The 24,985-nt window shown below is 51.4% G+C and overlaps 1 protein-coding gene across 10 annotated transcripts in view; it reads left to right on the forward strand.

Moving 5' to 3' along the window:
* Nucleotides 1-23,035, forward strand: part of ALPK1 (alpha kinase 1) — a 31,195-nt gene extending 8,160 nt beyond the window's left edge. For 6 of the 10 annotated variants that reach the window (XM_041459318.1, XM_041459321.1, XM_041459319.1 and 3 more), the window contains 14 exons: nt 2,711-2,916; nt 5,825-5,979; nt 13,148-13,346; nt 14,182-14,241; nt 14,847-14,933; nt 15,580-15,656; nt 16,604-16,699; nt 17,069-17,173; nt 17,503-19,510; nt 19,773-19,926; nt 20,428-20,590; nt 20,681-20,867; nt 21,130-21,333; nt 22,721-23,035. In XM_041459318.1, the coding sequence (XP_041315252.1) occupies nt 2,711-2,916; nt 5,825-5,979; nt 13,148-13,346; nt 14,182-14,241; nt 14,847-14,933; nt 15,580-15,656; nt 16,604-16,699; nt 17,069-17,173; nt 17,503-19,510; nt 19,773-19,926; nt 20,428-20,590; nt 20,681-20,867; nt 21,130-21,323 (3,691 nt within the window). In that variant the 3' untranslated portion in view covers nt 21,324-21,333; nt 22,721-23,035. Of the gene's footprint in view, nt 1-393; nt 546-2,710; nt 2,917-3,862; nt 3,941-4,440; nt 4,654-5,824; nt 5,980-13,147; nt 13,347-14,181; nt 14,242-14,846; nt 14,934-15,579; nt 15,657-16,603; nt 16,700-17,068; nt 17,174-17,502; nt 19,511-19,772; nt 19,927-20,427; nt 20,591-20,661; nt 20,868-21,129; nt 21,334-22,720 lie in introns of those variants that run through there. The other 4 variants (XM_041459328.1, XM_041459320.1, XM_041459326.1 and 1 more) reach the window with 4 other exon arrangements.
* The last annotated feature ends 1,950 nt before the right edge of the window (nt 23,036-24,985 follow it).

Below are 24,985 nucleotides of genomic sequence, written 5' to 3' on the forward strand. Positions count from 1 at the left end.
TCAAAACCATCTCCTTAAAGTGCCACTTGTTAGGATTTAAGGGAACTTTGGGAAAGCTGATTAGCAACCATTGAGAGGCTTCTAAAGGCCTCCAGAAGTTTTGGCTGTTCTGCTTTTGGGCTTTAGGCTCAGGTCCCCCTGTGTTTCCCCAGGAAAACTGCGTGCCTGGTTATTTCCCCTTCCCAGCTGTCACTCAACGCCACAGCTGTCACAAAACACAACTTGCGAGGTGGCATCTGTGTAAAGGATGCTGATGTGCTTCTCAGAGCTCCGTGGTGCATTTGAAGCTGGTTTTATGATGCCACTCATTGTCCCCGGTGATGGGTCTCAAAAGGCTCTCTTACCCTCTGAGCACTAATGTACAGTTTATTGCACTTCTCCCTGTGGTCCCAGCACTCCGGCGTAGCTGCTGCTGTGAATCATTATTTTATTGCTCCGTGTCCTTGCTGTTTATTCGATTCCTTGGAAAAAATGGTACTTGAAGAAAAAAAATCCCTTGCTTGCTGACATGCGTGGATGGCTGCTAGGGACCTGGCAGTTTCCCGGTGAGTTAAATCCTCCCAATCCAAGGAAGCCAAGTGCTGCTCTTCCACACTAATTTGAGCTTCCCTGCTAAGCCCTGGCAGCTCTTTGTGAGAGTGGCTCACAAAGCCACAGGGCCCTCCTGCCTGCAGTAAAGACCCGAGCAAGGCTGGGCTTAAAGCTCTGAGCTGGGGCTCTGGGCTGCAGCACGGAGCAGCGGAGCACATCCCTTGGATGCTCCTAGAGCCACGTTGTTTTTTTGTAAAGGGAAATAACCCGGTTTTTGCTGGCCTTAGTGCACCTTCACAGCAAATGGTGGGCATTTATTTGCAGGCTGTGAGGTGGCAGCTGAGCACGGGCTTTCTCCAGCGTGCTTCTGCACGCTCCTGAGCAGTTTCCAGGCTCCCACAGCGGATCCAAGGGCAGGTGTAGGTGTGCTTGGGAGACGCTGGAGTGGGCTCCCTGGAAAATGAGATTTTTGAGAAATCAATTACACAAAGGAATGGAGGCCGGGCCAGATGGCAGGGATGCTTCATCCCAACCTGGGAGGTACTCCTGGGACGGCTGCAGGCTCCTTCCCACAGGGCTGGCTAATCAGTTAAATCAATTAGCAGATGTCAGTGCAGTTAACAGAGCAGGCCACGCTGGCATAGGTGTGTGTTAGTGTGACTGCACTTTTCTTTTCCCTGATGGATACCCAGCAGCAGGACCAGCTTGTCTAGACCTGGCAGGGTGGAGCAGAGGGCTCTGCTTGCTGGCTGTCATTCCTGGGTTCAGAGATGTGTCCCTCACAGATCCTTAGGGAGAGGGGACCTTTGAGAACTGGGATGTGGACTTGCACCGTGAGCAAATCCCATCGTTGTCCCCTTTTTTGGATTCGTCTTTGCCAGCGGCAGGTGATTCAGCCCCATCCCCTGGGGATGGACCATGCTGTCTCTGGCCCCATCTCCTTTTGCTCCTGATGGGAGCCCCTAAAAGGCTTCTGTTCCTGGTGCATCCACAGGGATGTGATCAGCACCCAGCCATGCTCAGCTGGCTCAAACCCTGCAGAGAGTGGCCCTGGTGCCTCTTAATTGGAGCTAAAAAAGATGGGCAACACTTTCTAGGTTTTCCTTCTGCTTCTGTCCGTGCCTCTGGCTGATCTCTTACTTGCTCCCAGCTCCTCTATGTGCTCATGCTCCTTCCCTTGTTCTCCCTTTCACAGCTACTTTTTAAATTCCTTCTTGCTGTGACATTTGCATCTGCAGAGTCAGTCAGAGCCCCACTGAGGGGCTAGCTGCTGCCTCCAGGCTCTTTGCTGCTGAATCCCATCTTTCTCCCTGCTCCACCTGCCCCTGCACGGCAGCTCTCTGATCCTCTCTGCTTTCGCATGAGTGCCTCTCTTTTGCCCTCTGCTCTTCAGTCTGGCAGCTTGCTCCTGCTCGGTGCCCTTGGGAGCACAGCCTATCTGCCACCAGCTCCAGCACCCAGAGATCCCAGAGCTGCAGCAGAAAAGGGGGAAAACTGCCTGGAAACATTTTAGCTGCTAAAATGCGAGTGGTTTGCAGCCAGCAGGGCATACTGTGCCTGTGTGTGTTGTCCTTTGCACTCCCTCCTTCACTGCCATAGTGTTTTCCCAGTTTTAGATATATTTCCAGTGAGGCTGCTCCTGGCTGTATTGCTTCAAGCTGCAGGATGGTTTCTGAGTGAAACCATCATCAAATCGGTGGGGGCAAAAAAAGCCCAAACCTGAAATATTTATCTTGTGCTTAATGTTTGAAATCTGCCTGAGCATTCAGCAGGTACAGATGGGAATGGATTTCCTGCATCACCACTGGCCGTGTCCTGAGCACCTGGAGGAGAACATTCACCCACGGGGTGGCATCCATCCCAGGCTGGAAGAGAAGGTCTCCGTGCTCTGGGAAGTGCGCACAGCACGCTCCTCTCTGCCATTCCCTCCTGGCTGAGCCCGAGTCTCCCGGGTGGAGAGGAATTTGGCACAGCCCCGCCGGTCACCTCCCTGCTCGGGATGTCAGGGCTCCACTGACGAGCCCGTCCTGTCTCCTGCAGCTCAGAGATGCTCCCCGGGAGCCTGCAGTGACTCCACACCCTCCTGATAAAGTGTTTTCCTCTCTTTCCCCCCTTCTTGCGCCTTTGCCATAACCGATGGCACTTTACTTAATCATTTCCCCCCTCCTTTGTCTGCCAGGTACCTCAGCCTCCAAGGAACCCTTTTCACTGGGAACCCGTGTCCTCTCCCGAGCCATCCATCACCGCACAGCCCGGGGATCCATCGTGCCATGGAGGGGCAGAGCGCCGTGGCCGTGCTGCTGCAGGAGTGCCAGCGAGCCCTGCACACCGAGCTCCCTCCCGCCCCGGCCCCGGCGGAGCACCGGGAATACCGGCGCTGCCAAGGTGAGCTCTCCCCTGGAGAGGCAGCAGCTCCCCGCCGCCGCTCGGCCCTGCCCTATTTTTCGTCTCCGTGAGTGTCAAGAGATGCCTGGATTTCGAGGCCGTGAATGGGATGCAGGCAGGGGAAGAAGTGCACTTTGTTGCAGTGAATTGCTGTCAGTTCTAATTTTAGGCTTCAGTAAACATGAGGCTGTAAGGAACAGTTTGGTTTGGGAAGAACAATGCCCAAAAGTTTGCTGATGCACATAAATTTCAGTTATTAAAAAAAAAAAAAAAAAAAAAGAGAAAGGGGAAAAAAAAAAAAAGGATGCAACTTCTGAATAAGGGCACACGTTTCCTCTCCTTTCATAGGAACTGGGGGAGGGCCCTCTCTGTTTGTCACTTTCTCCTCATATATTAAAGAGCTCGTTGCCCGAATCTTTATCTTCTAAAATGTGCGTGACCTCTATAAGAGGGGTCCAAGTGAAAAAAAAAAAAATTAAAAAAAGAAAAAACAAAGAAAAAAAAAAAAACCCCAAACCTTTTGCAATATCCCTCTTGAAAGAAAAATCCATGCTGGCTAAAGTCTGGAATAAATAACCAGGAAAGGAATTTTGGCGCGGCTGCGAAGGGAGGATTTATGATTTCCCCACTGCAGCGGCGCTGAGGTTTCCCTTTGCGTGCCACATCTGCGGCGCTGCCCCTTCCCCGGTCCGGTGTTAATAATGTTTCCTTCTCGCCGTGCTTGAGTGGCTCTGCCCCGACGTTAATGCGATCCTTAAACCCCTTTGTTCGTCCCGGGGCGCCGAGCCGTTGGGAATATGTTTTTCCGAGCATCCTTGTTCTTGCTGGGAGGTCAGCTGCCTTTTCCTGAAGCACCTAAGTCTGTTTGCGCTGGAGGGGTGGCGTGGAGGTTTCTGTTATGGATACTGGAAGATTTTTCTCTCCTCTTCTTTTGTTTCCAACAAAGGGCACTTTGTTTCCTCGTCGCAAATTCTTTTAGGTTTTATTGTGGCTCCGCAGAATAGGCTCTTGAACTCCTAATCAGGTAGAGCTTTTTTTCCCCCCCCCCTCCCTCATCCTCCTCCCTCCTTTTCTCCTATTAAATGCCACAAAGTATGAGAAATAATCAGTTTAGTTCCAGATAAGGTGAATCAGTGCCCTTATAATCACCCGATTGGACACGGCCCTTCAGGTAAACTGCTTGAGGAAATGGGCCATCAGAGCCTCGAGTGCTGCTCGGGCTTTTCCCATCAGCTGGGAGGAAAATACCCAGCAGCGGGGTGGTGACAGCGACATTAATAACTGCTGGGGCTCTCTGCCCGGCTCTCGGCTTCGGGGGGACCCTCCCGGAGCAGGGGCCGAGGGGCTTTCCTCGCCCCCCTCTCCTCCCGGGGCTGCCTTTGTTCCCCCCGGCTTCCTCGGACCTGCAGAGGGAAGGACTGGAAGCCGAATCCATAAAAACCACGGGGAGAGGAGGAGCACATCTTTATCTCACTTTAGGGGGCAGTTGGGTGGGTCTGGATTTCTTCTTTATTTCTGTTTTAGGCTAGAAATCATCCCAGTCCACTTCTGTGAGCGCTCAGCCTTGGTGAAGTCATGAGTTTAAATCGCCAGCAGTGAGAACAGCTCTCTGTTGCCAGGGCAAACTCTTCTCCTTGGAGCTGGATCTTCCTTAGGAAAAGACTCAGGCAGTTCAGTCGTCCCCCTTCTACGTGGGAAATACGTCCTTCTGTGCAATAATTTGTTCCTGGTGATGAGGTGAATATCCCCGTGCTGAGGTGGATATGTTCCTGATTTTCCAGTGTGAGGGTGGCAGCTGGAATTCCTTTCCCCTGGCACTTGGCCACCTTGCCACGGCATTCAGGGCTGAGCCCCTTCAGGCACCAGGAGGATAAGGAAATTGGGCTTTACTTTGAGCCAGGGTGTGTAACGGGAAGGTTTCCAAACCCCACGTTTCCTTGGGATGGCAACAAGTGAGAAAAGGTGGGCTGGAAAAAGCGGGAACATTGTAAACCTGACTTTTTTGGAGGTGGGCCCTAAATGTCCAACTTCCCGTTTCTTCCCAGGGAAACCATGCCTGTGAATGTGCTGCAGTGCTAGCATGTAATATCCTTTTTATGAAGTTCATTTTCTACAGTCCCTGCATAAAGGATTGATTTAAAAATCTGTAGCAATGCATTTATTGCGTTGCCTCGTTAAAGCAGTGATGGTCTCTGAGCCGGGCTTTTTTTTGGGGGGATTAATGGCCAGAAGGGGCCAGATCTGCAGCTGATGATCACCATTAACCCCATCTGGTCAATAATCTTTGTTAATCCACTTTTATTGGCCAGAGAGGCTGCCCAGCACACCCACATCACCCCTGCTGCAGGGAAAATGAAACCTGGGCTGTGGCTGGAAGGAAGGGGCAGATCCAAGCCCAAATCTCAGGCTCTGTGCTCCTAGCAGTTGCTTCCTTAGCTGGGTCAGGTTGGAGATCCACCCAAAGCTGATGGAGTGGCTCAGGACCAGTATGGAGAGGGAGCAGGGCGGGACAAACTGCCCAAGAGCTTGTGCCTAATGTTCATTGTAACCCTGTGGATTTCTGACTGGTTGCCATCTAAGGCTTATCCCCCACTTTGGAAGTGGCTTTCCAGGATGGCTCTGCCGCTGTCACCTGAGCAAAGGGGACAGACAGGGTGGGACACAGGGAACAGGTTCCCTCTTGCCTCTTCATGCCCAGGCAGCCACCAGCTTCCTGCTAAAAGCCTTTTTAATGTCTGGAGGCTCCCATTTCCCTGGAGAGCAGTGCAGCCAAGGGGGAGGGATGGCAGGCCAGCTCTCCTGCCCTCCCCACGAGGCTGAGAGCTTTGGGAGCAACTGGGAGAAACCTTTTGGAGGGGCTGCGGCAGAACCTGCTGCAATACCCTCACCTGCTCTTTGACCCTTTCAGCCCTGCTTCCCGAGGAGCTGAGGAGCCTGCTGGAGGAGGCAAAGGAAATGAAGTGGCCCTTCGTGCCGGAGAGGTGGCAGTACAAACAAGAGCTGGGCCCAGAAGACAAAACAAACCTGCAAGATGTGATCAGCGCCAGGCTCCCTGACCTGCTGGTACGGAGTTCCACACAGCTGGGGTGTAAAATGTCCTGGGGAGGTGCTCAGGGGGTTTCACAGGGCACTTCTGGTTCTGTCTCCACTGAGGTGTTGCTTCCCTCTTCCCTGGCATTGTAACAACACTAAAATGCCAAATGTTCACCTAGTTTTTTTTTTTTAAAACTCACCCATTTGACAAGAATGCTTTGTTTAATTCTGCTCTGCAGGTAGGTCATGAGGGTCACTCTTGCACAGTTCCTCCCCTGCTCTTCTTCCAGTAAAATTACCTGGCAGAATCCCTTTGAGGACCAAAGCTGGCCAAAACCTAGGCAGGATAGGCAAGGATTCAATGTGATTTCTCCTGTGTAAGGAGCTGCAGAATCCCAAAAGTCCTTGGGGATCCCATCCCTCGAGGTGATGAGTTTGAGCTTAAAGATTAGACGGTGGCAAGAAACGTGGATTGCTTTTTGCTTTTCTGATTTTCCTGATTTACCCTTTTTCCATGGTAAATGCAATACCTGGGCTAAGGGCTAAATAAAGGAATAAAGATGAGCTTTGTGAATTTTACGGGGGGTGTTTTTTTATTCCCGTGGTCCGCGTCTGAAGCCAACCCCATCCCGTTCCTGCCTGTTGGTAACTCCGAGGTGGCCAGGAGATCTCACCTGCCCCGGGGAGCCCTGCCTCAGTGAGGCCAGCAGCTTTCCTTTGGGAACAGCTGTGATTCCTCTGTGGAGCAATGGGAAGCTCGGCAAAGGCACTGCAGGGCTGGGAAGTGGCAGCCCCAGCATCCCCAGCTCCTGGCGGGGCTCCTGCATTTCCCCGGGGAGCGGCAGCTCTGGGCTATTTGTTTTCTCCCTCCCTTTGGTGTGTGTGGCCCCAGACAGAAATTTATGGCAGAGGTTGACCTCCTTTACAATCCCAGCTCGGCTCCCTGTAACTTGGGAGCGTTTGTGAGCTCCCTCCCGGGATAAGCACCTGCAGCAAGCTCCCCGAGAGACCTGGCTAGATGGGAGATTAATGCGGCTCTAATGCTGGGGCAGCGTTTGCCGCATTATGCCCTCTCCCCAGGTAGGTGGATCTTTTCTGGGATGATACCAATTATTTATTGCTGAAACATCTGTTGATAACTGCAGCTGCCCTTGTTGAACAAAGCCTATCGTGGGGTCAGGGACTATAGGGACCTCAAATCCTCCTCCGTGCTAGTTTTGGGCTATTCACCCACACCCCCTGAAGTCCATTGGCTGCCGTTGTCTCCAGTGTTTCATCCTGCGGTGGAAAATACTTTGTAAACGTTGTGCTGCCTTTGCCCATGTGCTTTGAAGTATTATTTCATCTTCGTCGGTAATTTATATTCCAGCGCCATTGTACCATGGGAAAAAGGGAAAACCTTTTTTGTTTTCCATTTAATTGTGGATAGACTGACATTTTGACCTGTATTATTAGTATTAGTCAGGAAAAGGGATTTTTTTCTTCCCCCCCTTCATCCATTCCTTCTCCCCCCTCTTTTTTATTTTAAATAAAATTTCAAGGCAGAGCAAAGGCTGCCTCAGTTCTTTGAATAAAAAGCTGGGGGGGGGGGGGAAATGAGGCTGAAGAGAAGTGATTACAGTGTGATGAGGAAAGATAAAAGTCCGAGCAACTTTTTTTTCTTTTTATTTTTTTTGGCATGAGGGACAGAAGGATAATTTAATTCCCCTAAGGACAGAAAAAAAAAAAAAATTAGCCTTTATCGATTTATTGTTCGGAAAAAGAAAAGAAAAAAAAAAAAAACCCTTTAAAAAAAATTTTCCCCCTCTCTGTTTATTTTAATTTGCCATGCTCAGAATAAGTTCATAAACCGTGATTCATTACATTTAAGGAGCGCTTTGAGGGCCGGGAATGAAAGGCGCTTCATTTCCATAACACCCTGGCGGAGCTGCAGCAGGCATCCTCTCCCGAGGATGTCTCGCTCTGGGAGGGGGCTCAAAAGCTCCATGGGACCGCCACAGGGAGTAAGAGGATTAGGATGAGGCTTCAAGGCTTTGCCTCGTCCTCTCGGCTCATGGGGAAGGCACAGCCACCTTCTCCAAGCGTTCTCCTTCCTCTTTTACTGAGGGATGCTCAGCGCCCCTCTGCATCCCAGAGAAGGTGCAGGGTTTGCTTTGGATTTTACTTTTTTGGTTTTTTTTTTTCCTCCTTTTTCCTGCCGGGATTCACCACCCAAAGGCCACCACAGTGACAAGCTCAACGTGCTGAGGTTTTCCCCGTTTTCCTGGCAGGTTCCAGCCAGCCAGCCAAGCCCCCGTGGTGGGAAGCTGCACTAAGGCCCAAAGGGTGATAGCAGCATCTCTATCCAAAGCCAAAACGGGGAAACACTGGGATTTTATTTTATTTCACAAGGCAAAGCAAAGTCAGAATTGTCGCAGCGTCCTGGCTGGCAGGGATCAAGAAGGAGGGATTATTTTTCCTCTCTGAATACCGCATGATCTGTGGGGTTCGGGATGGGGCTGCACATCCCAAAGGGAGGCTGCCAGGGGTGCCCTTCCTCCAGCTCTCGGCTTTCCCAGGAGATGGAATTAGCCTAATGCTCGGTGAGCAGCCAATAGAGGGCAACATGCCCATGTCCAGGGAAGCTTTGATCCCAAAAAACCTGCTGTGGCTTCAGCTGAAGGATGACTCCGTGCACGCACGTAGTTCCAAAGCCAAAACGGGGAAACACTGGGATTTTATTTTATTTCACAGGGCAAAGCAAAGTCAGAATTGTCACAGCGTCCCGGCTGGCAGGGATCAAGCAGGAGGGATTATTTTTCCTCTCTGAATACCGCATGATCTGTGGGGTTCGGGATGGGGCTGCACATCCCAAAGGGAGGCTGCCAGGGGTGCCCTTCCTCCAGCTCTCGGCTTTCCCAGGAGATGGAATTAGCCTAATGCTCGGTGAGCAGCCAATAGAGGGCAACATGCCCATGTCCAGGGAAGCTTTGATCCCAAAAAACCTGCTGTGGCTTCAGCTGAAGGATGACTCCGTGCACGCACGTAGTTCTCTTGCGGGGTGGTCGGTGCTACATCAATATTTTAAGGGTTTTTTCGTTTGCCAACCCGTAGTGATGATGTGGGGCTTTGCATCAATTTTATCACAGCTATCAGTAATTCCTGCCTCCGCTCATGGAGCAGGATCTGCTGGGATGGGTACGATGGGAATACAAAAGGAAAAGCCTCCAGGAGTGGGGCTGCTCTGGTCCTGGCCAGGCTGGCTCCATCCGCTGGGGATGGGGGAGCTCGGATCCTGGCCCTGCTGGCACGGCATCTCCCGGGATTTAACGGGAATATGGAAAGGAGTGGGAAATAAGGCTCTGCAGCCCTTGGCTAATTAGGTGCTGATGGATTGCCATTAGGGAGCCCATTCCAAGGGACTGTGCCCTGGCTGTAGGTGTGTGCGCGGCGCTCAGGAGCAGAAAAAAGAGCTGGAGCCGAGGATTTCCTTTTCTCCTCCTTCTAGCGGTGGGTGTGGTGAGAGGAGAATTCAAGCCCTAAATCGTAGCCCTGGGATCTCGGTAGTTGAGGCTGACCTTGTGATCCCAGTGAGACGGAGAGTGGTGTGAGGGATGAATTCCAGCCGGAATTTTGTGGACCACAAAAAAAAAAAAAAAAAAAAATTAAAAAGGGAAGCTGGATCCTGGGTTTGTGTAGGGCTGTCACTTCGCTTTGCTCGTGGGTAGGATTTACTCCTGCCAGAGGCAGGCTCCTGGAGTATTTACCACTTTAAATGTGTTTTCTCAAGTGGATTGATGTTTTGAGGACAGGGATTCAGGGAGGAGTCTCTCATATTTTTAGATGTTAATAATGGTCTTGCAGTTGCTCCCTCAGGGGGGTTCTGTCGCTGGTTTTGCTGTATTGGAGTATTAAAATATCTCCTTTTACTGTGCCACAATAGTTTATAAGTGGTCCAGGACAAACCAGGGCCACAAAACGATTGGCACCTCTGTATCTTTGGTACTAATCAAGAGAGGAGCCCTGCGTGTGACCACGGTCCCCCAAATCCCTGCTGCCCTGTTGGATCCAAGGCCCCCAGGAACATCCCTTCCAGCAGCTTCCCAAAGGGCACTTTGGGAGTTCTCCTTCTGTCCCCATCACAAAATGCTGCTGTTCTTTTTCCTTGAGGGAATCAGGAGTTATTCCCAGCCTTGGACTCGGTGAAGCAAGGGTAAGCTTGGTTGTAAAAGCTGCCTCAGTCTGAGGTGCTTTGAGCTGCCCCTAATGGACCTAACGCTGCTGCTGCCTCTGAATTCCCAGCTCTCCGCTGCCTGCAGGATGAACAACCTGAGATAATTAACAGGGAGAATTCTCATCAGCTCTGAGCTGAGAGGGAAGTGTGCAGGAGCTGCCTGGACACTTCGGTTTTTATCCATCCACAGTGTGACCGTCCCGTGTGTCGTCCTGCACCTCCAGACACGCTTCCTCCTGCCATCCCCGGCCTGGTGGGAGGCAGAATTCCCTGCTGTTTGTGGAGTGGGCTCTGACTGCCAGCTGAAAGGCAGGGCCTGATAGAGAAGTCCCGCTCGGTGACAGCAGCTTTGGTCTCTGGGAACTCTTGGGAAGGACGGGCTTTGCCGGCGGCGCGTGGGGTAAGAGGGGGAAAGGCTCCAGCCCCATCCATCGCCGCCCTGGCTCTGTGTTTAATCTGACAGGGGAAAGAAAACCGGGCAATTTGTTAGGGTTCAGTGGAGTGCTAACTAGGAGCAGCTCCTGGGAGAGGACTGGAGCACCTGGAAGTGCCTGTGTGCCTCCGAAGCTCCCGCCTTGCGCACGGAATTAGAAAATTCTTTGCCGGCCGCTCTCGGTTTTGTGGCTTTTTAGAAAGGTTTTAAAGCTCAAGTGAAACTTGCACAAGTGAAACTAGGACGAGTGGGTGTCAGCAAACACAGGAGTCCAGAGCACCCACAAAACTGTGGGGAGGCTGAAAATCAAATCTTTCTTTCCCCTGCTTTTAATCACGCTGTTTGTAGAGGCGTTTTTCCAAAGGGGATCCTCCTGAGCCCGCAGGCCGTGGAGGAGGGCTTGCCTCTGGGATCTTGGCTTTATAAAGAGGGCCGAGAGAGTGGATTAAATCAATATTTCATTTATTTGGCCTTGTAATTCCTCTTCCATCAGCTGCCACATAAAGATTTCCCCCTATTTCCTTCCCCTCCTCCTCATCCTCATTTACTATGCACCAATAATTTCCCTTTGACGCTTTCCTGCCCGTCCTAGTGCCAGATGGCCCCGGTTCTGAGCTTCTCCCCTCTCTTGGGAGCGGCCCCCATTGTCAAGGCGGAGGAGGCGTCGTGGCTTTGAACCCAAAGCCGGGACCCGAATTTCGGGAGGAGCGGGGCGCACACCCTCCCTGCCGCTCGGAGAAAACCCCCTGGCCCAAGGGCTGCTTTGCATCTCCCCCGATGCTCCGTGTATAGAAATCCGGAGCAAATTTAATTCCCCCGCCACCTGATTCCACTTCCCGAGCTTCCCTTTGTGCCGTAAACTCAATTAGGCAGATCCATTTCACGTCGCGGGCACAGATGTGAAAACAAAGTGCGCGCCCACCTCGCTCCGTCCCCCTCTCCCTCTCCCTCGGAAGCGACGGGGAAAGTGAGTAAATCTGCCTGGGATGGGGCAGGCTGAGGCACCGCGGCTTTCCCAGGCTCTGGGAGCCCGGCTCATCCCGGGAGGGCTCCCTGTGCCCTGGGGGTGCTGAGGAATTCCCCAGCCACACGAGCTGGCAGGGAATGAAAGGAGCGGGTGTTCATTTCTCCGTGTCCCCGCCAAGGCTGACACGGAGCCGTGGCGCTGTGTGCCACACAGCATGCCTCCCAAAAAAAAAGGGGGGAAAAAAAAATAAAATAACCCCGTTTCTCCCCCTGGCTTGACTTTTCTACATTTTGTGTCCATTTGGGTTTGGAGAGGGACACAAGAGGTTTCGGCATTGAGCGGGGAGTTAAATTATGCAGCTGCAAGACTGCCAAGCCCTTCAGAATAGGATGCTTCGTTTAGATTTTCCACAATGCTATTGAAGTGCTTATTTTCCTCCTGAAGAGACACAAACAGATGCAAACTTCTGTAAACACTTTAGAAATGAATTCAGTGAGTTTGGCCTCTCAGCAGTGCTCAATAGCTGACAGAAAAATGTCTAATTAGTGCAAGTGGAAATAATAGGGCCACTTGGATTCCTTCCATCCTCCTCCAAGTCTACTTTTCCTAGGAACTCAAAGGCCCTTTTGTTTGGTAGGTCACCCTCTCTCAGGCTTTTGTGCTCCGATCTATTAAAGGAAGAAGGGGAGGGGAAAAAAAAAAAATAGATTAGGCGATGCTCTGCGCTTAAATATATGGCCTGTTGATGAGCATTTGGAATGGCTGGTTCGCAGTGTCAGTTTACAGGTGCTTGGAGAGGGGGATTCCTCCATTGTTGGCCGGCACAGGCGGAGCTTCAGGAATCCTTTTCAAGTGCCATCCTCTTAGAAAATTCAACTGGGCTGAGGAAAGAGGGAAAAAAAAAAATAAAGAAAGAGAAAAAAAAAAAAAAATGTGTACGAAGTGCCATGCCCATAGCAGGCCATGCCCAGCATGGGAAGTGACAGGCTTTTGGCAAATGTCACCGGGTCCACGTGGGACTTCACCTGTGATGAGGCTCTGTGTGTCCCTTTGCTGGCCTCCCGTCCTGCTAAGGGCAGGGATCTCAGGAATTCTGACAATTCCCCGGGTGGGTGCTGCTGTGGGCACCCGGGAGAGCTCATAAGTAGTCACTAAGGATGGCCTGCAGGGGGAAAACATTGGATTCCCGGCCTGTTTGTGGTGTTCAGAGGAGTGGGTGGCCTGAGCTCCAAATGGGACGATGGCCACAGTGACACTTTCCAGTCTCACCCCCACCCTTTCCCCCTAATTGCTGCTAGGCATCCATTAAATCCATCAGCAGCCCACCAAATTCCGCAGTTCCAAATATCAGGCAATTAAAAAAAAATATATAAAAAAATCCAGAATTACACCTCCAACTCAAACAGAATAACATCTTAAAAAAAAACCAAAAAAACCTCAAACAGCTGGCACCATCTCAAACACGAAAATGGGGTGAGGAGCAGAGCTGGTGAAGCTGAACATTTTCCAGCGCTCCTCAGGCTGCCTGTGGATTTTTTGGGGGGATTTATTTATATATATATATATTTATTTTTTTTTCCTCCAGGCTTATCTGAAGGCCTCCATCCTGGTGAGGGACAGCAGCACTGCCACGGCCGTGGTGTTCCTGCTGGACCGCTTCCTGTACTGGCTGGACGCCTCCAGCCGGCTCCTGCGGCTGGCCAAGGGGCTGCACCGCCTGCATCCCGCCGCTCCCATCAGCCCGCAGCTGCTCATCCGCCAGGCTCGCCTCGCCGCCAACTCAGGTACGGCTCTTCCCAGCCTTTCCACTCGGCAGGGGACGCTCGGAGTGTCCCCTAGCCGGCGGTGACACGCTGGCGGTGCCACCCCTGCGAGCGAGCTTCCCGCTGCCGGCTCCCCCCTTGAGCCCTGCCCGGCTCCTCTCGGTGGCACAAAGGGTTTCGGAGGCAAAGGAGGGAGAGAAAGTGGTGAAAGGGTGTGGGAAATACTAATTGGGGCTTTTGTTCCTTAACAAGTCTTCCCTGCTGGTTTCAAACGGGGCGATCTGAATTGCTGTGCTCCCCGAGCAAGGGCCTTGAGAAAAGGAAATTGGAATCCTGGCATTTTCTCCGCACTGTCCCAGCTGCTTTTTATTTTTCGGTGGGGCCACTTGACTATGCCAACAATGCAGGTTGCAGCTCCTCCGGGATGAAAAAGTAAAATTCCATCATTCCTGTAGCATGGACAGCACCTGAAGGGTTTTTAACACACATTCCAGTGGCTGTGCTTTCCATGGAGAGACCTAAATGGGTTTCCAAAGCCTGTGTTTCCTCGGGACAGGATCCAGCAGCATTGCTGCTGAAGGAAGCAGGCTAGACCACTTTCTTCTGGGGGGTGGGAATAAGAGCTGGGAATCCCAACAATCTTCCAGGAGTGTATGACGTGTGAAATGAAAAAGATGCATTCACAATTTCGTGTTACTGTGCAACCACGTGCACCTGACTTTTCTGGCTGTGGACAGCAGCAGTTCTATGTGCAGGTGATTCCTGATGAGTGTTTTTATTCACCTCATGCCACAATACATTTTTATGTTCATCTCCTGTCTTTTTTTTTTTTTTTCCCCCTTTGATTTTCAATCAGGTAAACTTTTAAAAGCTGAATATATCCTGAGCAGCCTGATTAATGACAACGGAGCAACGGGTATGTGTAAATTTATTTTCCAATTTCGTACTTGCAATTTTGCGGCGATTTTTGGTCCAAATTTTAACAGTTACACCAGCCAAAACCAACCCCAGTAATGACTCCTTACATCACATCTCTCCTTCCTTCATTCCCTCCTAAAATGTGGGAACATTACTTTATTTTTGATATTTCTGTCATTTGCCTTTGTATACCTTCACTTGGGTGGGAAAATATCCTGAGTGGAGAAGTTTAACCTGTGGAGCAATTTCAAGGACCTGGGTGATGTAGGAAACTCAGGCAACTCTATCCCCTCAAAAATCCAGATTGTTGGGGTAATGTTCAGCCTGATCTCACAGACTAAATAAATACTTTATGTTTTATTTTCCTTTCTTCAGGGTTTCTTTAGTGGGTATGTTCAGGCTGCTGTACGACTGTGAATATTGAAGCAGTTTTCAGGGTTCTGTCGGTCTGCTTCCCCTGGGAAGCTGAGATTCTCATAGGGAAAGGGCCCCCATGCAAGGAGGAGAATCCTGGCAGCTTGCTGGGATTCAGGTAACCCTTGGAGGCTGAGAAAGACAGGAATATTTTTCATTCTATGTCGAGTTTTCCCACCCCTCCTGCAGGAACCTGGCGGTACGCCGAGGAGAGCGATCGGGTTCTTGTTCAGGCAGTCTGCCTGCAAATCAGGGGACAGATCCTGCAAAAGCTTGGTAAGGCTCTCTTCTGGAAGCTCCCACTCAAGGTTCCCCCCCTGTTTGTTTTCCCCTTTAAAATGTTCCTCTGGGCACACGTCAGATTTTTGGCTGGTGGTGAACAGGCTGTGCCCATAAAACAGGCACAGAGGATGAGGGGTTGCACACTGGAGCCGTGTGCCAAGCAAGCATTTTGCAGGAGTTATCATTTTATTGCTGATCTCACCCGAAGCCAAGGAACAACCTGAAATGTTCCCTTTTTCCCTGTGCCGCTCCGTGTTTGTCCCAAATTCGCTCTTCCCAAAGTTTTATCACAGGGACATCCCACCAATGTCCTCCCTCAAGACAGGAAAATCCCTGATTTTCAGCAGGATGGGCTTTTGTGTTCAGGGCTTGGCACTTGAGGCAACAGCCTTCATTCCGTGCTTTTGGTTTGGGGCACCAAACCGTCCATGACTGTGGAGCTGAAGTCTTTTATGAGGACAAAATGAGTGTTTGTGCGCAGCCAGAAGCTGAAGGAAACTCATAAATGGTCAGAGTCACTGAAGCAGAACATGCCATGGCATGGTTTTATCCTGTTCTGAGGACCTGAGGTGTGAAATAAGCTGTGGAAAGGCACCCCTGGCTGTCCCCTGCTCAGTGCCTGTTTTCTGGTTTATTTCAGGGATGTGGTACGAGGCAGCAGAGCTGGTCTGGGCTTCAATCGTGGGATACTTCCAACTTCCTCAGCCAGACAAAAAGGTAACATCTCCTTTCCTCTCTGCATCTCCCTGCCAGCCCCAGTAACCAGCTCAGCTCTTGTTTCCTTTGGTGACACACCTGGGCCGGGGTTAACAGGCAGCACAAAGTCTGTATTCCGCGTTCTTTCCGCGTGCTTTCCCTGCAGGGGGATGAAGGCAGTGCTCCTCATGGAGCACAGCCATCTCAAGTGACACCAGCCCCTGGGGATGCCTCTGGTGCCTCCAGCAAGGACAGCTTAATTCCAGACAGCAGCCACAGATTTTAGCTATTTCTTAGGATTAGAGAGATTTTTTTTTCCCCCCCAAGTGCGTCTGTGGTGGGGGGAAAAAAAAAAATCTGTGATGGATTCCCCTGGCCCTGCAGGACCTGAGCACCTCACACAGCCACCCTGGCTGTCCCTGGCACCTTTGTGAGGCTGGGCAGCCCTCCTCCTCCCTCTGGAGATGGAGCAGCACTCACACCATGTGTCCGTAGCTAAACAGGAATGTGAGCTAAGCCTAAGCCTGGCGAGTCCTGGGGTGATGCTTGGAGAGGGTTTGTAATTGGACCCCAGAACAAGATATCCCACAAACCCAGACCTTGTCACCTCTTGTCTGCCATGTCTTAAAGCTTGACCTCAAGAATGTTTCTGTGTTCTCCATTTCAGCGGCAGCAGGGGATTCTGCAGTGAATTTTGTGAAAGCATACCTGGGTTTCTCAATTATTTGGCCAGGCAGGTCCTTAGGTGGCATCAGGTCTTCCAGATTACTGCACTTGCTGCAAGTGGAATTAATAAAACCACGCCAAGATGACATCTCTGGATTTCTTAGCCATGCTGCTCTTTGGATCTTGTTTGTGTGTTTGTTTGCTTGTTTCTCTGGCATGTTCTACAGAGCAGAGCAGTAAAATTCAAAATGCAGGGGAGAGAAAAAAAAACCCACTGTGAAAATCTTGAATTTCTCTTTCAGGGAATTGCCACATCCTTGGGTATTATGGCAGACATCTTTGCTTCCATGAACGAGCAGGATTATGCACGCTTCAAAAGCAATGCTGACATTGACCTGGTGAGGCTTGCTTTGGGCTTTGTGTGTGTGTGGGTTCTTCACGTGCTCTCAAATTCACCCACACGTGCTGAGAGGGCTGCAGGAACTTCCATTGCTCCCAGTGAAAAAGCTCAGTAGCAGCTAGATGGGAGAATCCCAGGAAAAAGAACACATTAAGGGTATGTTATAAAGTGTATATATTTAGAATATTTATGGAGTCAAAAGTGACGTACCCGTGGTAAACCTTAGCAAAAAGGGTCCTGCAGAAACAGACCAGGCTCTTGTTTAAGATATGATTGTCCCTGCCTACCAGGCACCATATATTTGGAAATAAAGTCCTTGAGTTGAGGTTTTTTCCTTATGTTTGGGGTTTTTTTTTCCTTCCATCAGAGCCTCCTGCAGGAGTTCAACCACCGCTTGTTGTCGGCGGCCGAGGCCTGCAGGCTGGCAGCTGCCTACAGCCAGTACACCCCCCTGTTTGTCCTCACGGCCGTGGTGAGTGCTACTCCTCCCTCTGGAAGTGGGATTCGTGCAGGGGAGGAGCCCAGGCTGCCGAATTTGGCTCTGGCATGGCTCTGGCATGGCATATATACAGGGTATACGTTGCAGGAAAGCTCTCCACAGAGTGAGGGTGGGCTTTTGAGTCCTGGGAGTGCTGCTTCTCCTAGAGCTACAGCTGTATTTCAAAGGATAAAAAAAAAAGAGAAAGTTTATTTCCTCCAGGAATCACAGCAGCAGTCAGTTAGAGCCATGCTTTGCTTCAAATTGTGTAAGGGAAAGAAACATGGTTTTAATTCCCTCATTTCTCTTTGGTCCCCTCCCAGAACATCCGTGGGATGTGTCTGCTGGCCTACAGCCACTCCAAGGACTGTCCCCCGGCAAAGAGAGAGCTCTACTTGTCTGAAGCCAAGGAATCCTTTGAGGTGGGGCTCCTCACCAAGGAGGAGCAGAGTGCCATCACCAGCAGGCAGGAGCTGCACAGTTTCATCAAAGCCGCCTTCTGCCTCGCCACCGTGCACCGCTGGCTCCACGGGGAGAGCCAGGAGCTCCGTCGGGTCACCCAGCTGTGCAGGGAAGCCCTGGCAAAGCTGCACTCCTACAGCACCTCCTCCCCAGAGGAGGAGGATAAGGGGATGCTTGCCAAGGAGATCATGTCTCTGATTGCAGCCGTGAAGCGGCGCCTGAGGGTGGGAGGCTTCCCGAATTCCGACGCCAGATCTTACGTCCCAGACAGTTATAAAGGCTCGGTACAAAAACCTGTCCTGCAAGGGAAGGCCAGCTTTGAGAAAATCCTGGCCAAGCATTCCCAGCACCACCTGTCAGTGTGCCAAGTGTTTGAAAAAACTTGCAGGATTCATAAAAGCACGCCGGGAGAGATCCAGGTGGGAGCTTGTATCACAACCCTAAGAACAGAGACCAAAACCATGGACACTGTGTGCACTGCTGAAGACACAGGTCACCAGAGGAGTGGTGCTGTGAAAATCTTGGACTCACCAGCAGCAGGAAGCAGCTCGGGGGGACTCAATGGCCAAAGAAATCAAGACATTGGCTCTGGTGTGATGAAAATTTCCTTCGAAGAAGAGATGGAGCCATTAGAAATTGAAATAAACAGCAAAAAAGATGTTTTCAGCAGAGGGCAGGACAGGAGCCAAAGCACTACTTCTGAGAACTCTTGGTGCAAGCTGTCCAAATCCAGTTACTCTTCCAGCTGGGAGGAGCTGGGCTGTAATGGCAGCAGAGAGTCCCTCAGGGAGGGGCAGCAAGGGGACAAGGGCTCAGTGGAGGAGCAGTGCTGCACCACAGAACCCGATGGAAGCAGCCAGGAAACGCCCCTATGCTCCTTGCCTACCAGAGCCTGGCATCCTGCTCCTCAGGAGCCCCTCCGTGGCTCTGGGGGGTCTCCTCAGCATTCCTTAGAGGAATCCCTCCCTCCAGCAGGGAGGATGGTGGAGATGGAGCCTCTCTGCCGAGAAGAGCAGCGGGAGGGAAGACACCGTGGAAGGAGCTCTTCAGAAAAGAAAGCAGAGGGCTTGAACAATGAGTTTCCTTCCCTCTCCATGTCCTGCTCTCTTCCTACAGGGCAGGAGGAGGAGGAGAAGTCCTTTTCCTGTGCAGAGCTGAGCTGCAGGACCAAGGACAGCAGCAGGGAGGGAAGCATCGCTGGCTTGGAGTGGCTCCACCCGGGAGAACCTGCAGAGAGCACCGAGGATCCCTCGCTGGAGGCACAGCCCACCGAGGACAGGGGCACTTCTGCACCATCAACAAACACCGGGCCAAAAACTGGCCGTGACTCCTCTGTGCCTGGCTGGGTGGGGAAATCTGCCCTGCTGGGGAGCAGATCTCTCCAGGTGCCTGAAGTTGACCCCCAGGCAGAAACAGAAGATGACACTGAATTTGAGCACATCAGCACGGGAGACTTGGTAAAGGATTATCCCACAGCACTGGCTCCAAAGCATGAAGCAACTCCCAGCGTGCCAACAGCTTCTCCCTCCCTGGGAGAGATATCCACAGCCAAGCACTTGGACTGTGCCACTACAGAGGAGGGTGAAGAGAAGTCTCGGGATGTGGTGGGCAGCAAGGGACAGTCCAGCTCCTCTCTGAGCTCCTGGATCAAATCAGCACCAGCGGCCACGAGCTCCCCTGCAGGTTCAGTCCCCAGGGGAAGTGGCTTTGCCTTCCCGCCCGGGAGAGTGAAGGAAGAGATCCTGGACACTCGGATTCTCAGGGATGATGATTACAGGCAGCTTCTGGCAGGGGTGGAGCATGACTGGCTTGTGCAGAGACTGATGCCTACCGGGATCTTTAGGAGCAAAGAGCTTCACAAAGCCTACTGTGAGTTCCCACACAGCAACCTGTGCCTCCACAGGAACAAGCTTGACTCGGGCTTTTTAACACAACAATTCAGTCAGCATTTATTTTTTTTTTTATTGCTTTTTACCCCATTACTTGAGTTTAGATTCCACATACCATCCCTGAAAACTGTTTAAGATAATGATCATTAAGTTAATCGTAACTAACAGCCAGTCCTCAGCACAGGCTCAGAGCAACCCTGTGCATTTCTCCCTTTTATCTGTGGTGTTTTCTTTTTCTGTAGCTGCTCTTCTTCTGAAATACTCCAAGAAATCGGGGCTGTGGACAGGCCAGGAGACAGCTGTGTTCATTGGGGACTACCTGAACGTGGCCAAGGAGGGCAAGCAGAGAAGTGCCTTTTGGATACACTTCCTGCACCAAGAAGAAAGCCTGGGAAGGTATGGACCCAGCAGATTTCTGAAACAAAGTGTTCATCCGTGCTGCTTATTTGTAAATGTGGATAATAACTGCCTGGTAAGATTTGCTGTAGCAGGAGTCTTTTGTGGCTTTCCCAAATGTGTTGGACATTTTGGCAATCTTTCCCACCGCTCCGTGTAGCTCTAGCTTTTAATTTCCAGGATGGAAAAGCTGCTTTACTGTTGTCTTCTAACAGCTAATGGCAGAGTTCAGATCATTACTAGGAATAGCTTATGAATTATTGTGGATGGAGAACAATATTTTAATGTCTCTGAATCAAACTCCCGTCCCAGGATTTGATGGATAATTTTTCACCTCTGTGAGACAGAAAAGAAAAGAATTCCACCCAGTTTTAATCACAGCCACTGCAAATGCACCACCCACAGGTGGACTTGCTTCTGACAAGTTCTGCTTTGCAGTGATGTTTCTGTATCACAGCACCCAGAACAAACACCGCTCCAGACTCTTCTCCTCTTGCTCAGGTATGTTGGGAAGGAATATAAGGAGGAGAAAGGACTCCTCCATCATTTCAGTGACGTGGAGCGACAAATGACCGCCCAGTACTACGTGACAGAGTTCAACAAGAGGCTGTATGAGCAGAAGGTCCCTACCCAAATCTTTTACATCCCCTCTGCAGTACTGCTGGTAAGAGCTGCCTGGTAAGCAATCCCAAGGACCTGACAGGGAAGGGTGTCTTGGGTCAATAATTGCAGCAGCTGGGCTGTCTCCTTTCAGATTCTGGAAGACAGAACTATAAAAGGGTGTGTGAGTGTGGAGCCCTACATCCTGGGGGAGTTTGTGAAGCTGTCCAACAACACCAAGGTGGTGAAGAACGAGTACAAAGCCACGGAGTACGGTCTGGCTTACGGCCACTTCTGCTACGAGTTCTCCAAGGGAGCTGACGTGGTCGTCGACCTTCAGGGTGTGTATGACAGCGGTGTTAATGCCTCTCACACTCAGCTTCTGGCCCACAGGTGTCTTTGGGGTATTCACTGGGTTAAAATTCTTCGTGTGTCTCACAGGGTTCTGCTTTTGCTGCCGTAGGTGGAAACTGGGAATCACTGAGGTGACGTGAAGAGAGAAAGGGCCATGCCAGGCAGAGAGTCCTGAGCGTGCTAATACAAAGGCTGTGGTGGTGTTTATCAAGACAAACAAGATACCAAGATGTTCCATTTCTTCCACAGGTTGGGTGACAGGTAACGGGAAAGGCCTCATCTACCTCACAGACCCCCAGATTCACTCCCTCAATAGCAAAGACTCACGCTCCAACTTCGGGAAGAAAGGAATTTACTACTTTTTTAATGATCAACACGTGGAGTGCAACGAGATCTGCAGCTGCCTGTCCTTGACAAGGCCCTCGGCGGAGCTGCTGGCCTAGGCTGGCACAGGTCAGTCCACAGAAGGACCCGTGAGCTGGGCACTGTTTTACCCCACACTTCTTTGGGAGCAGCTTGTCCAGCAAGGCAGTGAAAAACTGCCTTCATTTCCCATTCTCCTCTTCCCCCCCAAAGCCCAGACGTCCCGCTGCCCCCGAGCGCCGGGATCATTTCTTTGGGGAGATTTTCTCGGTGAGGGAGGGGGCACAGCATCCAAGTTCCACAAAAAGATGAGTCCCTAACAGACTTTGCTTTAACAAAACCGTCCCCTTTTGTTTCTGCAGCCAGCAGAGGTTTTTAGGCTTTTGTCCCAGCGTTTTAGCAATGCTATTGTTTTCTAGGTGATGTTCCTGCCGAGTTGTTTGGAAAGATTCCCTATCCCTGGGCCAACTGATTAGAACTAGGTGTAAAGGGGGAGAAAGAAGAGGGAGGGGGGGAAAAAAATTAAATCTCTTTATTATGGTGCATAAACCTTCAGTCTTGGGGAGCTGCGCAGCTGCGCGGGGAGAAAAATGCATTCAAAAATATAATGCCAGTGTGAATAATCCTTTCCCGAGCGCTGCTCGCAGACTGCTCCAGCTTTGTCAGGTGAACTTGAACCGGGCCATCAGATTTGCGGCCGTTCCCATTGCACACTGTCTGTCACCCCGGGGCATTCACCATCTTGCCTGTTGTTAGGAGCCAGCGAACAATCCATCATTGAGCCCGGGCAGTCGCCGGCTGACACGGCGGTGAAATCGGCATGTGACGGGACACTCGGCCCCAGTGTCTCGCAGATTAAAGTGATACAAGGAAACTCACGTGTTACCGGGAAGATTAAGCCCGTTATCTTGTTGTGCAGCCAATAAAGGCCGGCCTTGTGCTCGCTCGGCAGTGGGGAAATGCTGGCTTTAACCAAGTGACATTGCCCGCATAGCTCCGCGCTCCGGCCGGGAGCGCAGCCGGGCTCCGCAGGGCGAACAAAGCCAGTTAGCAAGATCCCGGGAATCAGTGGGCGGCAGGGATGCTGCGTTAAAGCCTCTCTGCAGAAGCTTTCCCTGCTCTGTAGGGACAATTAAAACCAAAACGAGACCTCTCTGCCAGCAGACGGCACACGCGGTTCCGGGAGCCCTGGCCAGTCATGCGTTTTCCACTCCTTCGCGCTCAAAGGAAGGAAAAGAAAATTTATTTAGGCATGCTTCTGAATCAATCCATCCCTGGGGAATTTTAATATTTTGCTTTCTTCCTAATATTTCCACCTGGCAGCTTAGTTATTTTGTTTGTTTTAGGAGACATTTTGCCGCCTCAGCCAAAGTTATGGCTACTCACGGGTAGAAGTTAGGGTTGAGGATCAGCTTCGGGTTCAGTTCCCTGCTAAAACAGACATGGAATCATCTTCTACTGGTCTTACTCTTCACAGGATTGGGCACAATTTCAGATGTACCAGGCACTCTGTCTTCATCCAGGGCTTGGATACTGGAAATCATGGATTTACAACCTCACCGCCTGAAGAGCTGGGGCTCTTCATGAACACTGCTCCAAACACATGGAGTTTAAGTTATTGGCTGCTATTTGTGGTAGAAATAGGGGATTATTGTGGACATAAATAGTTGACTCTGAGGATGGAGAATTTAATGTTTTGGATGTAAATTTCTTCTTAGAACTACTGACAAAAAAACCCAAATTGCTGCTATTTCCTCCAGTATCAGAATAAAGTAATTTGAACTGACTGAGACATTGGGAATACTTTGTCCTTTTTTTAAATTAGAAATTGGAAGTTTTTATTGGAGATCCAGTGGCTTGTGTTAAATAACTTGCTACCGAGATGCTTTTTGGGCTTGATTAATTGTTGTACTCTCCAAATTCCAACCTAAATACTCGTTATAACCATTGAGGGCCAGGCTCTACAAAAGGAGTGGAGCTGTGCCGTGCTGGGACAGTGAAATCTGAGATGTAGGGACACCACCCTTGAGGAAACATGAAACATTTTTTCCTCTCACCTAAACTCCAGGATTTGACTTGTGTAAGTGCTGTTGCAAGTCAGGCTTGCTTAAAGAGGTTTTTCCTCCTTCCCCTTCTGCAGGTATCCAGGTGAAAGGCAGAGGCTTGTTAGCTGTGTGTCGTGCCTGTGCATCCAAGTTAGTAAATCTGATATCCAGGGAACAAGCTGGTGAAACCAAAGCCTGCTAACAGGTAGAATGATTTTCTCACGCGTTTGCCAATAACTGGAGCACTTCAGGGAATTTCTCTTAGAAAAGGTGCAGTGGGAAGGGAGCCCCTCGGTTATCCCAACAACACGGGGCTGAGCCGGGTTTGCCTCCCTCCCTCTCTCTCCCTCGGAGCCGCAGCATCCCGGGCCATTCCGTCTGGCACAGAGCGGGCACGGGGTGACCCCTCCAGCTGTGAGGCAGCCCCTGCACACAAGACAGCATAAACCCCCCTGCCCCAGAGCCCAGCTGCTGGATTCCGGCTCAGCTCCTTCCCCAGACACAGCTCTCCATGGGGAACGAGGGGAGAGCCTCGCACCAGCAAGCGCAGAGCCGCAGCCCGCGCTGCCCCATCTCTTCTGCTTGGAGGAACACAGCAGCAGCAGCAGCAGGATCCTCGGCGTCTCCTTCCCACTAAACCAGCAGCGAGGTGCTGCTTGGTGCCTGCTGCTGTCACCTGCTGCCTCGAGGGAAGCCCCGGCACTCTGCGGGGACGCTGGCGGCAGCGTGCTGCTCTCACCCCTCTCTCCCGGGAGCGACACACGCCACCCTCCTTTCTTCCACTCGGATGAAATCATCTCGCCTCTCCCCGGGCTGAGCGGCAGCAGATGGGGCTGCTGGCCCCAGCGCGTGTGAGCCCGCTGTGCCTGCCCGGCAGAACCTAATCCCATTCCCTAATCCCGAACTTCTCTGCCAAGCCCTTCTGGAGGCACAGAGCGTACCTTCCGTCAAAAGGCACGGAGTTGTGAACAGTTTGTTCAGCGCGGGAGCCCAGCATCCTGCGCACAGCTCCGCAGGGGCAGCTCCCGCATCCCGGCTGTTCCCGGGGGTGCAGCCAGCGCCCAGGGGAGCAGGACGAGGGCAGGATCCCCCCGGCAGGCAGCAGGTGCCTCTCCTCCCTCGCTCGCAGCCCAAACTGTCGTGCCGGCTACCGGGGCTGCCGTTGTCCCCTCCGAGCAGGACATCACGTTAATAGAGGTTGATTTGCAAACGGCGTCGCCCCCCCGGCCCCGTGCCCCCCTTTGCCTGACTCCCGCTTTTCTGCTCAATGGCACAGATGCTGCTTTGTGCTGCCCAGGACCAGGCAGCTATTAGCAGCAAATCCAGCGAGGGAAATTAATGAAGGCGACTACTAATAAAAGACAGCTCAGGACAGCCCGACCAACTTGCTCCGAGCGGTAATTAACTTTTTTTTAAAACTCATGAAGGTAAATATGCCATCAGCTTTGGGCCGGTCTCTCTGCTTTTTAATAAAAGGAGGAGGAGGGGAGGCGAGTGAGAGGGGACGGCTGTGTGTCACAGCCACCCCAGCACCATCCCTCTTCCCTCCTGGCCGCTGCAAAGTGACCCTCCAAGGATTTTTTTTTTTTTTCTCCAACTAGTTTTTAGAGGTTTGATTTCAAATCTGGCAGGAGTTCTGCCTCTCCTTAATCTCAGTTCAGTACCAGAGGTCACGGGGATGAGCAGGCTGCCAGAAT

The sequence above is a fragment of the Pyrgilauda ruficollis genome, unplaced genomic scaffold (genome assembly GCF_017590135.1).
Source record: "Pyrgilauda ruficollis isolate IOZ18807 unplaced genomic scaffold, ASM1759013v1 scaffold134, whole genome shotgun sequence".
NCBI lineage: Eukaryota > Metazoa > Chordata > Aves > Passeriformes > Passeridae > Pyrgilauda > Pyrgilauda ruficollis.